Consider the following 13,615-nt stretch of genomic DNA (forward strand, 5'->3'; position numbering starts at 1 on the left):
AGGATGCACCATCTCCATGACCAGCATTGCCTCTAGACACAGAGCCTGCTTGCCCTCTTTTATTGGCTTGTGACTGTCTGCCTCTCCTTGTTGGCCTTCCAGACATACTAATGGCCTGCAGTGAGATGCAGCTGCACTAAGCTGATATATATATATATATATATATATATATATATATATATATATATATATATATATATATATATATTGATACTGCAGCTAGCAAAATCAACTGCCTGCCTGTAGTATGAGAACGCCACCACTCTTCTACAGGTAGCTTTAGATGAACACTGTGCAGAGGTTGCACTACACTGATGTGTAAATGATGTAGCTGCCTGCGGTAGTGATAGGATCAGGAAAACACCACCAACCTTCTACAGGTAGCTTTAGCTGAACACTGTGCAGAGGTCGCACTACACTAACGTTTAAATAATGTAGCTGCCTGCGGTAGTGATTGGATCAGGAAAACACCACCAACCTTCTACAGGTAGCTTTAGCTGAACACTGTGAATAGGACGCACCACACTAACCTTAAAATAATGTAGCTGCCTGCAGTAGTGATAGGATCAGGAAAACACCACCAACCTTCTACAGGTAGCTTTAGCTGAACACTGTGAAGAGGACGCACTACACTAACGTTAAAATAATGTAGCTGCCTGCGGTAGTGATAGGATAAGGAAAACACCACCAACCTTTTACAGGTAGCTTTAGCTGAACACTGTTCAGAGGACGCACTACACTAACTTGTAGCTTTAGCTGAACACTGTGCAGAGGTCGCACTACACTAACTTGTAGCTTTAGCTGAACACTGTGAGGAGGACGCACTACACTAACTTGTAGCTTTAGCTGAGCACTGTGCACTACACTAACTTGTAGCTTTAGCTGAACACTGTTCAGAGGACGCACTACACTAACTTGTAGCTTTAGCTGAACACTGTGCAGAGGTCGTACTACAATAACTTGTAGCTTTAGCTGAACACTGTTCAGAGGACGCACTACACTAACTTGTAGCTTTAGCTGAACACTGTGAGAAGGACGCACTACACTAATTTGTAGCTTTAGCTGAACACTGTGAGGAGGACGCACTACACTAACTTGTAGCTTTAGCTGAACACTGTGCACTACACTAACTTGTAGCTTTAGCTGAACACTGTTCAGAGGATGCACTACACTAACTTGTAGCTTTAGCTGAACACTGTGAGGAGGATGCACTACACTAACTTGTAGCTTTAGCTGAACACTGTGAGGAGGACGCACTACACTAACTTGTAGCTTTAGCTGAACACTGTGCACCACACTAACTTGTAGCTTTAGCTGAACACTGTTCAGAGGATGCACTACACTAACTTGTAGCTTTAGCTGAACACTGTGCAGAGGTCGCACTACACTAACTTGTAGCTTTAGCTGAACACTGTGAGGGGGACGCACTACACTAATTTGTAGCTTTAGCTGAACACTGTGAGGAGGACGCACCACACTAACTTGTAGCTTTAGCTGAACACTGTGCAGAGGTCGCACTACCACTAACTTGTAGCTTTAGCTGAACGCTGTGCAGAGGTCGCACTACCACTAACTTGTAGCTTTAGTTGAACACTGTGAGGAGGATGCACTACACTAACTTGTAGCTTTAGCTGAACATTGTGAGGAGGACGCACTACACTAACTTGTAGCTTTAGCTGAACACTGTGCAGAGGTCGCACTACACTAACTTGTAGCTTTAGCTGAACACTGTGGAGAGGTCGCACTACACTAACTTGTAGCTTTAGCTGAACACTGTGAGGAGGACGCACTACACTAACTTGTAGCTTTAGCTGAACACTGTGAGGAGGACGCACTACACTAACTTGTAGCTTTAGCTGAACACTGTGCAGAGGTCGCACTACACTAACTTGTAGCTTTAGCTGAACACTGTGCAGAGGTCACACTAAACTAACTTGTAGCTTTAGCTGAACACTGTAAGGAGGACGCACTACACTAACTGTAAATAGTCTAGCTGCCTGACTGTGGTACTAATAGGATCAGAAGAACACCAGCAATTTTCTTCAGGTAGCTGTGAATACTGTAACAACACAAGCCTGCCTGTCAGTAGGAAGATAATAACAGGAACAGATCTAGCTAAACTGAATACAGTGTGTATGTATATATATATATATATATATATATATATATATATATATATATATATATATATATATATACACAACACCTGGGATGCATATATATATACACAATACACTGTAAGTGACTGTCCTGCCTAATCTATCTAACTTAAATCAAATGACACTGTCTCTCTGTCTCTGAACGCCGGAACACACACTACACAGGGCCACCGTGTAGGCGGCCTTATATAGTGTGGGGCGTGTACTAAACCCCCTGAGCCATAATTGGCCAAAGCCACCCTGGCTTTGGCCAATTACAGCCCTCTCTACAGGCGGTGCTGTGATTGGCCAAGCATGCGGGTCATAGTGCATCCTTGGCCAATCATCAGCAAGCAATGCACTGCGATGCCGCAGTGAATTATGGGCCATGACGCGCCACATGAATTTGGGGTGAACAGCCCATATCGTTTGCAATACGGCGAACGGGTGAACAGACGATGTTCGAGTCAAACATGGGCTCGACTCGAACACGAAGCTCATCCCTAATGGCCATTATGACTTCATCACTACCTGGGCATAAAAACTGATCTAATGTTTTCTTTTTCCAGTAATTGGATCCTGTGCAACTACTGCCAGAAATCTGCAGGAATCAATTTCAATGTAAGTTTTATCTCATAATAATTTCTCTGTATGAATAAATTCAATTAACTATAAATAGAAATGATAATCAGTAAAATATAATAAATACAAGTTTTAATATTTTGTATTTCCAAGTGTTCAATGTCCATCTGAGTGCCAGGTGAATGGAGGAACTGTTTTGGGAACTGATACCTACACAGATGTAAGCTATTAGTTTTACCGTTTTTCTCATATAAAACAAAGTCATATATAATGTAGAAAAGTCTAACATTAATCTTGCACTGAATGCCACATGTTTATCTTAGGATTCCTCAATATGCAAAGCAGCTATCCATGCTGGAATTCTGGGTAATAATGGAGGACTGGTGACAGTGGAAAAAACACCTGGACAACAGAGTTACAGTGGATCAGCAAGGAATGGAGTCACAACAAGCAATTATGGATCGTGGCCTGGGTCATTTGTATTCCATGGTTCCTCAAAACCACCAACACCTAAACCAACAGAAGTACCAACCCAGAAACCACCAGGTTGTCTCCTACGACAGACCAGAGTATCCAGTATAATATGTCTTTCAGATTTAGTTTAATGTCAAAGTGCTCAAATAGATGATTTACAGTCAAATTACTTTGTACAACGGATTGTACTAAGGTTACTGTTTGTCCCCATTTCCCTGGAATAAACCACATTTTGAGGGATCTGTCCTCAGAAGCAAGCATTCCTAGTAAAACCCTGACAGGGAAGTCAAAAAGTTTGGCCTGCACAGTGCAGTTATTGTGGCCACCTCAGTATGGCGACTGCTGGACTCTGTAGTCAATGCGCAATATACCCTAAAAACTGATCTAATGTTTTCAAGGAATATAAAACAGGAATTTTCCTTGCACATGATTGTGCGGTTGAACAGAACATAGCCTCACTTTATACACGATGCTAAGTGAAAATTAAGTCTACTATGCAGACAGTTTCTCTCCTTTAGTAAATCAACACTTTTATGTGTCAATCATGGGTAGGGCAAGACAACAAAAAAATGAAACAGACATTGCAGAGCACAATAGATAATCACAGTAGCCATACTAAGTTGTAAGCATTCAGAGAACTGAACAACGCCAGTAAGGCCCCTTTCACACATGCGGACCGTATGTCCATATTTCATCCATCCGTTTTCGGATGAAATACGGACATACATGCATCCCTATGGGATAGCGGGTGTCAGCGGATGTACATCTGCTAACACCCGATGTCGTCCGCCTCCGCTCTCATCCGATTCTGCGGACGGAAGAAAATCCTATTTTTCTATCCGTCCGCAGAGCGGATCGGAGGAACACGGACAGACGGTCCGTGTTCCTCCGATCCCCCATAGGGGAGAGCGGAGATCTGACAGGGCGGTCCCTGCACAGTGTGCGGGTCCCGTCCTGTCATCTGCCTGCTCAGCTGGGGAAAGCGGAGCGATCCCCGCTGAGCAGCGGATAAACACGGGGCGGATCAACACGGATCCATCCCGTGTGAAAGGGGCCTAATGCAATCCTAATGCTTGTTCAGAGTAAATACAGTTTGCCCTATATGATGGCAATCCAGTGCTGCAATAGAATACTGTATGGCTATTATGACTTCATCACTACCTGGGCATAAAAACTGATCTAATGTTTTCTTTTTTGCAGTAATTGGATCCTGTGCAACTACTGCCAGAAATCTGCAGGAATCAATTTCAACGTAAGTTTTAACTCAAAATAATTTCTCTGTATGAATAAATTCAATTAACCATAAATAGAAATGATAATCAGTATAATATATTGAATACAAGTTTTAATATTTTGTATTTCCAAGTGTTCAATGTCCATCTGAGTGCCAGGTGAATGGAGGAACTGTTTGGGGAACTGAGGTCTACACAGATGTAAGCTATTAGTTTTACCATTTTTCTCATATAATACAAAGTCATATATAATGTAGAAAAGTCTAACATTAATCTTGCACTGAATGCCACATGTTTATCTTAGGATTCCTCAATATGCAAAGCAGCTATCCATGCTGGAATTCTGGGTAATAATGGAGGACTGGTGACAGTGGAAAAAACACCTGGACAACAGAGTTACAGTGGATCAGCAAGGAATGGAGTCACAACAAGCAATTATGGATCGTGGCCTGGGTCATTTGTATTCCATGGTTCCTCAAAACCACCAACACCTAAACCAACAGAAGTACCAACCCAGAAACCACCAGGTTGTCTCCTACGACAGACCAGAGTATCCAGTATAATATGTCTCTCAGATTTAGTTTAATGTCAAAGTGCTCAAATAGATGATTTACAGTCAAATTACTTTTTACAACGGATTGTACTAAGGTTACTGTTTGTCCCCATTTGCCTGGAATAAACCACATTTTGAGGGATCTGTCCTCAGAAGCAAGCATCCCTAGTAAAACCCTGGCAGGGAAGTCAAAAAGTTTGGCCTGCACAGTGCAGTTATTGTGGCCACATCAGTATGGCGACTGCTGGACTCTGTAGTCAATGCGCAATATACCCTAAAAACTGATCTAATGTTTTCAAGGAATATAAAACAGGAATTTTCCTTGCACATGATTGTGCGGTTGAACAGAACATAGCCTCACTTTATACACGATGCTAAGTGAAAATTAAGTCTACTATGCAGACAGTTTCCTTTAGTAAATCAACACTTTTATGTGTCAATCATGGGTAGGGCAAGACAACAAAAAAATGAAACAGACATTGCAGAGCACAATAGATAATCACAGTAGCCATACTAAGTTGTAAGCATTCAGAGAACTGAACAACGCCAGTAAGGCCCCTTTCACACATGCGGACCGTATGTCCGTATTTCATCCATCCGTTTTCGGATGAAATACGGACATACATGCATCCCTATGGGATAGCAGGTGTCAGTGGATGTACATCCGCTAACACCCGATGTCGTCCGCCTCCGCTCTCATCCGATTCTGCGGATGGAAGAAAATCCTATTCTTCTATCCGTCCGCAGAGCGGATCGGAGGAACACGGACAGACGGTCCGTGTTCCTCCGATCCCCCATAGGGGAGAGCGGAGATCTGACAGGGCGGTCCCTGCACAGTGTGCGGGTCCCGTCCTGTCATCTGCCTGCTCAGCTGGGGAAAGCGGAGCGCTCCCCGCTGAGCAGCGGATAAACACGGGGCGGATCAACACGGATCCGTCCCGTGTGAAAGGGGCCTAATGCAATCCTAATGCTTGTTCAGAGTAAATACAGTTTGCCCTATATGATGGCAATCCAGTGCTGCAATAGAATACTGTATGGTTATTATGACTTCATCACTACCTGGGCATAAAAACTGATCTAATGTTTTCTTTTTTGCAGTAATTGGATCCTGTGCAACTACTGCCAGAAATCTGCAGGAATCAATTTCAACGTAAGTTTTAACTCAAAATAATTTCTCTGTATGAATAAATTCAATTAACCATAAATAGAAATGATAATCAGTATAATATATTGAATACAAGTTTTAATATATTGTATTTCCAAGTGTTCAATGTCCATCTGAGTGCCAGGTGAATGGAGGAACTGTTTGGGGAACTGAGGTCTATACAGATGTAAGCTATTAGTTTTACCATTTTTCTCATATAATACAAAGTCATATATAATGTAGAAAAGTCTAACATTAATCTTGCACTGAATGCCACATGTTTATCTTAGGATTCCTCAATATGCAAAGCAGCTATTCATGCTGGAATTCTGAGTAATAATGGAGGACTGGTGACAGTGGAAAAAACACCTGGACAACAGAGTTACAGTGGATCAGCAAGGAATGGAGTCACAACAAGCAATTATGGATCGTGGCCTGGGTCATTTGTATTCCATGGTTCCTCAAAACCACCAACACCTAAACCAACAGAAGTACCAACCCAGAAACCACCAGGTTGTCTCCTACGACAGACCAGAGTATCCAGTATAATATGTCTCTCAGATTTAGTTTAATGTCAAAGTGCTCAAATAGATGATTTACAGTCAAATTACTTTGTACAACGGATTGTACTAAGGTTACTGTTTGTCCCCATTTGCCTGGAATAAACCACATTTTGAGGGATCTGTCCTCAGAAGCAAGCATCCCTAGTAAAACCCTGGCAGGGAAGTCAAAAAGTTTGGCCTGCACAGTGCAGTTATTGTGGCCACATCAGTATGGCGACTGCTGGACTCTGTAGTCAATGCGCAATGTACCCTAAAAACTGATCTAATGTTTTCAAGGAATATAAAACAGGAATTTTCCTTGCACATGATTGTGCGGTTGAACAGAACATAGCCTCACTTTATACAAGATGCTAAGTGAAAATTAAGTCTACTATGCAGACAGTTTCTCTCCTTTAGTAAATCAACACTTTTATGTGTCAATCATGGGTAGGGCAAGACAAAAAAAAATGAAACAGACATTGCAGAGCACAATAGATAATCACAGTAGCCATACTAAGTTGTAAGCATTCAGAGAACTGAACAACACCAGTAATGCAATCCTAATGCTTGTTCAGAGTAAATACAGTTTGCCCTATATGATGGCAATCCAGTGCTGCAATAGAATACTGTATGGCTATTATGACTTCATCACTACCTGGGCATAAAAACTGATCTAATGTTTTCTTTTTTGCAGTAATTGGATCCTGTGCAACTACTGCCAGAAATCTGCAGGAATCAATTTCAACGTAAGTTTTAACTCAAAATAATTTCTCTGTATGAATAAATTCAATTAACCATAAATAGAAATGATAATCAGTATAATATATTGAATACAAGTTTTAATATTTTGTATTTCCAAGTGTTCAATGTCCATCTGAGTGCCAGGTGAATGGAGGAACTGTTTGGGGAACTGAGGTCTACACAGATGTAAGCTATTAGTTTTACCATTTTTCTCATATAATACAAAGTCATATATAATGTAGAAAAGTCTAACATTAATCTTGTACTGAATGCCACATGTTTATCTTAGGATTCCTCAATATGCAAAGCAGCTATTCATGCTGGAATTCTGGGTAATAATGGAGGAATGGTGACAGTGGAAAAAACACCTGGACAACAGAGTTACAGTGGATCAGCAAGGAATGGAGTCACAACAAGCAATTATGGATCGTGGCCTGGGTCATTTGTATTCCATGGTTCCTCAAAACCACCAACACCTAAACCAACAGAAGTACCAACCCAGAAACCACCAGGTAGTCTCCTACGACAGACCAGAGTATCCAATATGATATGTCTCTCATATTTAGTTATTGTCAAAGTGCTCAAATAGATCATTTACAGTCAAATTACTTTGTACAACGGATTGTACTAAGGTTACCGTTTGTTCCCATTTGCCTGGAATAAACCACATTTTGAGGGATCTGTCCTCAGAAGCATGCATCCCTGGTAAAACCCTGGCAAGGAAATCAAAAAGTTTGGCCTGCACAGTGCAGTTATTGTGGCCACATCAGTATGGTGACTGCTGGACTCTGTAGCCAATGCTCAATATACCCTAAAAACTGATCTAATGTTTTCAAGGAATATAAAACAGGAATTTTCCTTGCACATGATTGTGCGGTTGAAGAGAACACAGCCTCACTTTATACATGATGCTAAGTGAAAATTACTGTATTTATTGGCGTATGACACTCACTTTTTCACCATGAAAATTGGGTGCAAATAGCGCGTGCGTGTTATACACCAATATTTCAATTTTAGCTGCCTCGGAGGGGACAGGGAGGGGGGCGGGACGAGCGCCGTCAGATTACATTCAGTGAGAATCTCATGTTTACTTGGTGGCCCCTGTAATAGAAAGTCCTGTCTCCTGGGCTGCCATTGGACCACTGTTCTGTCTATCATAGGAGATTCTCACTGTATGTAATCTGTCGGCCCTCGTCCCACACCCCTCCCTGTCCCCTCTAGGCTGCAGATGGGCATCGATCAGGCTGCACTGATGGCAATGGTGAGGCTTCTGCATTGAAGGCAATGGTGAGGCTTCTGCATTGAAGGCAATGGTGAGGCTTCTGCATTGAAGGCAATGGTGAGGCTGCTGTATTGATGTGCACTGGTGAGGCTGAAGATGGGCACTGACCCTTATTTTGCTTCAAATTCCTTATTTAATTTTTTTTTTTTTTCCTGAAACTTCTCTCTTAAAATGAATGTGCGTGTTATACAGAAAAGAAAGAGGGCGCACCAACCTAGTGCATTACCACTGAAAAACTTTAATGCAGCATAAAAACAGTAAAAATTTATACTCACAAACGAGCTAATAAAGATAGCTTTCAAAAGGGCGCAAAAGCGCTGTTTCTGTGGATCGACACCCCAGGACCTGTTGCCGAGAGGATCAGACCAGCGCAAATGGCTGATGGCTTACGCGTTTCGGGGGAGCACCCCTTTTTTCAGAGCCTAAGCGGGCAATGGTTGGTCTCTCGAATTGCTCTCTCTATAAATGTATATATGTGCCTGTGTCTACCCCACCCCAATTAGTGACAACGCCCCCTCCCACAGATATTAGGCACCACCCACCCATTCGGGTTAACCCTCCCTATCCCATCCCTCTGAGTGTGATTCCCCATTTGTAGCCAAAATAAAATATAGAGGGCAAACATCTCTCTATGTTATCTGCTATAAGAATCATAATAATAATAGTACAAAAAGATAAAAAATTAAATATAAATATAAATATAAAATCACTGAGCCAGCAGATCAATTTCACTCTCAGTATAGGCTATATACAACAGGGCAGGGGAAGGGGGATTGGGTGCGCCAAAACAAAGAAACCTCACCTCCTGCATGCAGCTCTAATTGTGTCCCCATGCCTCCGATCTACTGGGGTGGATGGTGCAGGGCTTCTCCGGCTCCCAGGAGCCATAATAGTGCCACATACCGTGTGTGGAACGCACGCTATTCAAAAGACCAGGAAGTGCGGGCGTTCCTGCGTTCCACCCGCAACTTCCGGCCAATCGTGGCGTCATTTCCCCCTCCTCCACAGGCGTCAGAGGTCACTGTGCGCCAGGAACACGGTCCGGAAGCGTGGGTGTGTTTGCGTTCCACCCACTGCTTCCGACCGTCATACCTGTGGTAAATAGTGCGCGCGCATCTCAATAAGGCCGCGCGCTCTCCACCTCTCGCTCCACTACTACCATTACCATTGGCAGAGACGCAATCTTGCTATACAGGACAGGCAGCATTCTGGCGGGGGCTACTAGCAGCGCTCAGCCCACTTTTCTCTAAGCCAAAAACCATTGGTGAAAAATGGAGGGGGAAAGAAATGTATAATTTAAAAAATTTATAAAAATAGAATTGAAAATAATGTAATATAAATGTCGATTCCAAAATAAGGAAGGGGAAAAGGGATAGTGGAAAATGGATTCAAACCTATAATGTTGATCAAAATGTAAAATAGTTAAATCAATGACAGAAGTCCGCAGAAGTATCCTTCCAAGGTACAGTAGATCATACCATATCCATAAAATTCATAGATTGGAATATAACATAAAATATACTTAATGTTAAAAGAACAACACATGGAAGTCCATAACAATTAGTCGTCATGATATCAGCATGATACTAATCTAGAGGAAGAAGGATTATAAAATAATAAATAATACTGTACATAGTAGAAAATACATAAAAATACATATAGGATCTCAAAGTGAATACTGAACCTCATCTGCCTATACCAATGTTATTCACCATTAGACACAGCAATAGAGTGTTCCTACTCAGAGGCTACACCCCAATCCATGTAGATATAAAATATATATAAATATAGTGACAAATATGTATATAAACCATATAATAGTAAGACATACTATGCCAAATGGCAGTGGTACCCATCACCTCAGCATATACCCTGGAGGATACCTCTGCGGACCGGCATACCATAGACAATAGAGAGAGAGAGGCACCATTGCCCGCTAGCATCTGGTGGGAATGGACACTAAACTCCAATGGCGGTAAATTATATTGGCGGTAAATTACATAAAATTACAAAAAGTACATCATGTAGTCAAATAAGCCAATAGGCGACTATCTAAAACCAACCACAACCTAAACCTAATAATAGCTTCTAAACAAATAACTAGCGGCTAAAACCTATTTTTTTGATTGAAAATGTATACTTTATTTTGCAAGAAAATATACAAAAAACAAATGCTTAAACAGGGTACATTCAGTACTGCGACGCAGCGCATAAATACACTACATAACAGTACATTGCCAAGCATACAAATAAATTACATTCATCCTGCGGTATGATGCCTAATGTGTTGTGCAGAGTAATAATACCCCGAAACATCACATCATGCATGACGCCGCATTACCCTGAAAGCAGTACTTCAAAACCATTTCACAAAAAATCCGGTCATACAGTCAAATAACATTCAAATGGGCAACGGGTGTGATGGGGGGGGGGTGGAGAAGGTGGGGTAGGGGAGGGAGTAAAAGAGTTCACAGGCCCGAAGCTTTATTTGAACTGCCAAAGGATACACGGGTGGGAGGGGGGGGAAATGGGGAAATCTTCAGACCTCCTCTTCCTCCTTGAAGTCCATCAAGTGATAGTCTCTGAGCAGACTGTGAACCAGTCTGCAGCAGTCCTCGATGGACATCCTCTCCCGCTGGTGGATGAGGCGCTTTCTGGCGCACCATAAAGCGTCCTTAAAGCAGCACAGCACCCGCCAGGCACCGTCAATGTCCTCCTGTGAATGAGTTCCACAGAAGAGTCCGTTCAACACACCAAAGTGTGTGATAGCAGTCTGTGGCACAAAGTCTTTGAGTTCCGGTTCCAAGGCCCTCAACAGGTCCTGTGCAAAGGGACACTCCCAGAAAACATGCAGAGCAGTTTCCTCCTGGATGATGCAAAAGGGGCAGTGCCTGTATCTGCACAGGTTTCTGGCATGCATGAATGTCCTGAGTGGCAACCCCCCTTGGATTGCCATCCATGCCAGATCTTTGTGCCTGTTGGTGAGTCTTTTTGAAGAAACATTCCTCCAGACCACTTTACAAGTGGCTGAAGGGAGGCCTGGAACAGTCTCAACAATGTCCGATGCTCTGATCAACTTGTGGTTAGTTTTTGGCTTCCACAAGTCGGGCTTCACTCCATGTAGCCCCAGCTCCTTTATAAACTTGAAGGTGTCCAAGTAGTACCAAGGGGTGTCCCAGTTGTAGGGGATGGAGCTGTCCCATTTGTCCCAGCCCAGGGTCCTCCATAGAGGCAGGAGGAAAAAACGGGATATAGAGTTACCACCAGAGTCCACAGTTCTGTCCACCAATGTCCTGCGGATGCAGTTACAAGCAAAGCACACCCTCAATAGTGTAGCGATGTCGGGCACGCCCTTACCGCCCTTGAGGGGTTCCTTGAACATAACCGCCCGCTTCACTCTGTCCATTTTGGAGCTCCAGATGAAGTGAAACACCGCCCTGGTGATGGCCTTACAGGTGTTAACCCGAGGGGGCCAGGCCTGGGCGAGGTACTGCAACACAGGGAGGATCTCGCTGCGGAGTACCAGTGTTTTTCCTTCGATGTTGAGTTCTCTGAGGCTCCAAAGTCCAAACTTCTGTCGCATCTTTGACAGTCTTTCTTCCCAGGACTTCAGGGCTGCGCCCTCAGCTCCAAACCAGACCCCAAGAATTTTGATGAAGTCCGTCTTGATGCTGAAAGGAATTGGTGCAGAAGAAAGCAGGAACCACTTTCCGAAGAGCATGACTTCTGACTTCCCGCAGTTGACCTTTGCCCCTGAAGCTTGGCCGAAGTCCTCACAGGTCTGGGCGAGTGTGTCGATGGAGCGCCGATCAGCACAGAACACCGTCACGTCGTCCATGTAGAGTGAGCACTTGACCTCCCGTCTGTCCGGTCCTGGTGCGATGATCCCTCTGATCTCTGGGTTTTGTCTGATGCTTCGGGCGAAGAGCTCTATACAACAAACAAAAAGCAGAGGTGAGAGAGGGCAGCCTTGTCTGACCCCAGACAAGATTGGAAAGGGGTCAGTTTTCCAGCCATTTACCAGCACCAAACTAGAAATGTCAGTGTACATTACATTTACATACGAACAAAACATTTCCCCAAGACCAAACCTGCACAGAGCTCTGCACATAAACTCATGGGAGACACGGTCAAAGGCCTTCTCCTGGTCAAGGCTGACCAGGGCCGCGTGCACACGGCGGCCATGAATGTACTGGACCGTGTCCCGGACGAGCGCAAGGCTGTCCGCAATCCTGCGACCACGAATGCCGCAAGTCTGATCCGGGTGGATGATCTGTCCGATGACAGACTTCAGCCTGTTGGCCAGGACCTTGGCGAGGATTTTGTAGTCTACGTTCAGAAGAGAGATCGGACGCCAATTTTTAAGATCCGATCTCTCCCCCTTCCGCTTATACAAAATCGTGATCATCCCCTCCCTCAGTGACGGAGGCATTCTGCCCTCCACCACCATCTCCTCGTACAGCTCGAGCAGGTCCGGGCCCACGAGATCCCACAGTGCTACATAGAGCTCAACTGGGAGACCATCGCAGCCCGGGGTCCTGCCGGATTTAGCGGGAGAGTGCAGCTCCTCCAGCACCAAGGGGGCGTTGACGGTTGATGAACCTGCAGGATCAATTTGGTTAGAGATACCTGACAGGAACCTGTCGGCCGCCTGTGTGTCCGTTTCTTTCGGGGAGTAGAGGTTGGTGTAGTAGTTGCTGACCACTTGCATCACAGCCTTCTTCCCCTTCTGGAGTGTTCCGGTCTCGTCACGCAGCTCTGACAAGGGTGTGTGTCCTGAGTGAAGTTTCCTGAAAAAGAAAGAATGACACTTCTCACCTTTCTCAAGATTCTCCACCTTGGCACGGAAGACAATGTGCCTGGATTCTTCCTCGAAGTGTCCTTTCAGGATCTTCTTGGTGTCCTCCAGGTCCTGCCTAACGTCCCA

The 13,615-nt window shown here is 43.9% G+C and overlaps 2 protein-coding genes across 2 annotated transcripts in view; both read left to right on the plus strand.

Moving 5' to 3' along the window:
• LOC141103591 (uncharacterized) overlaps positions 1-13,615 on the plus strand; it is a 535,587-nt gene that overhangs the window by 485,582 nt on the left and 36,390 nt on the right. The window lies entirely within an intron of this gene.
• On the plus strand, positions 2,820-7,995 carry LOC141102416 (uncharacterized). Its single transcript, XM_073591373.1, has 12 exons — positions 2,820-2,829; positions 2,874-2,881; positions 3,044-3,266; positions 4,395-4,446; positions 4,561-4,627; positions 4,731-4,953; positions 6,078-6,129; positions 6,244-6,310; positions 6,414-6,636; positions 7,360-7,411; positions 7,526-7,592; positions 7,696-7,995. The coding sequence occupies exons 1-12, from the start codon at positions 2,820-2,822 to the stop codon at positions 7,993-7,995; spliced, it is 1,344 nt and encodes a 447-aa protein (XP_073447474.1).

Source organism: Aquarana catesbeiana, linkage group LG07 (genome assembly GCF_042186555.1).
Source record: "Aquarana catesbeiana isolate 2022-GZ linkage group LG07, ASM4218655v1, whole genome shotgun sequence".
NCBI classification, from domain to species: domain Eukaryota; kingdom Metazoa; phylum Chordata; class Amphibia; order Anura; family Ranidae; genus Aquarana; species Aquarana catesbeiana.

What these genes read in the sequence shown, in the direction of transcription:
- LOC141102416 (XM_073591373.1), top strand. An exon ending in CTGCAGGAATCAATTTCAAC is followed by an intron (nt 4,447 to 4,560) that starts GTAAGTTTTAAC and finishes TGTATTTCCAAG; the next exon opens with TGTTCAATGTCCATCTGAGT. An exon ending in GAACTGAGGTCTACACAGAT is followed by an intron (nt 7,593 to 7,695) that starts GTAAGCTATTAG and finishes TGTTTATCTTAG; the next exon opens with GATTCCTCAATATGCAAAGC.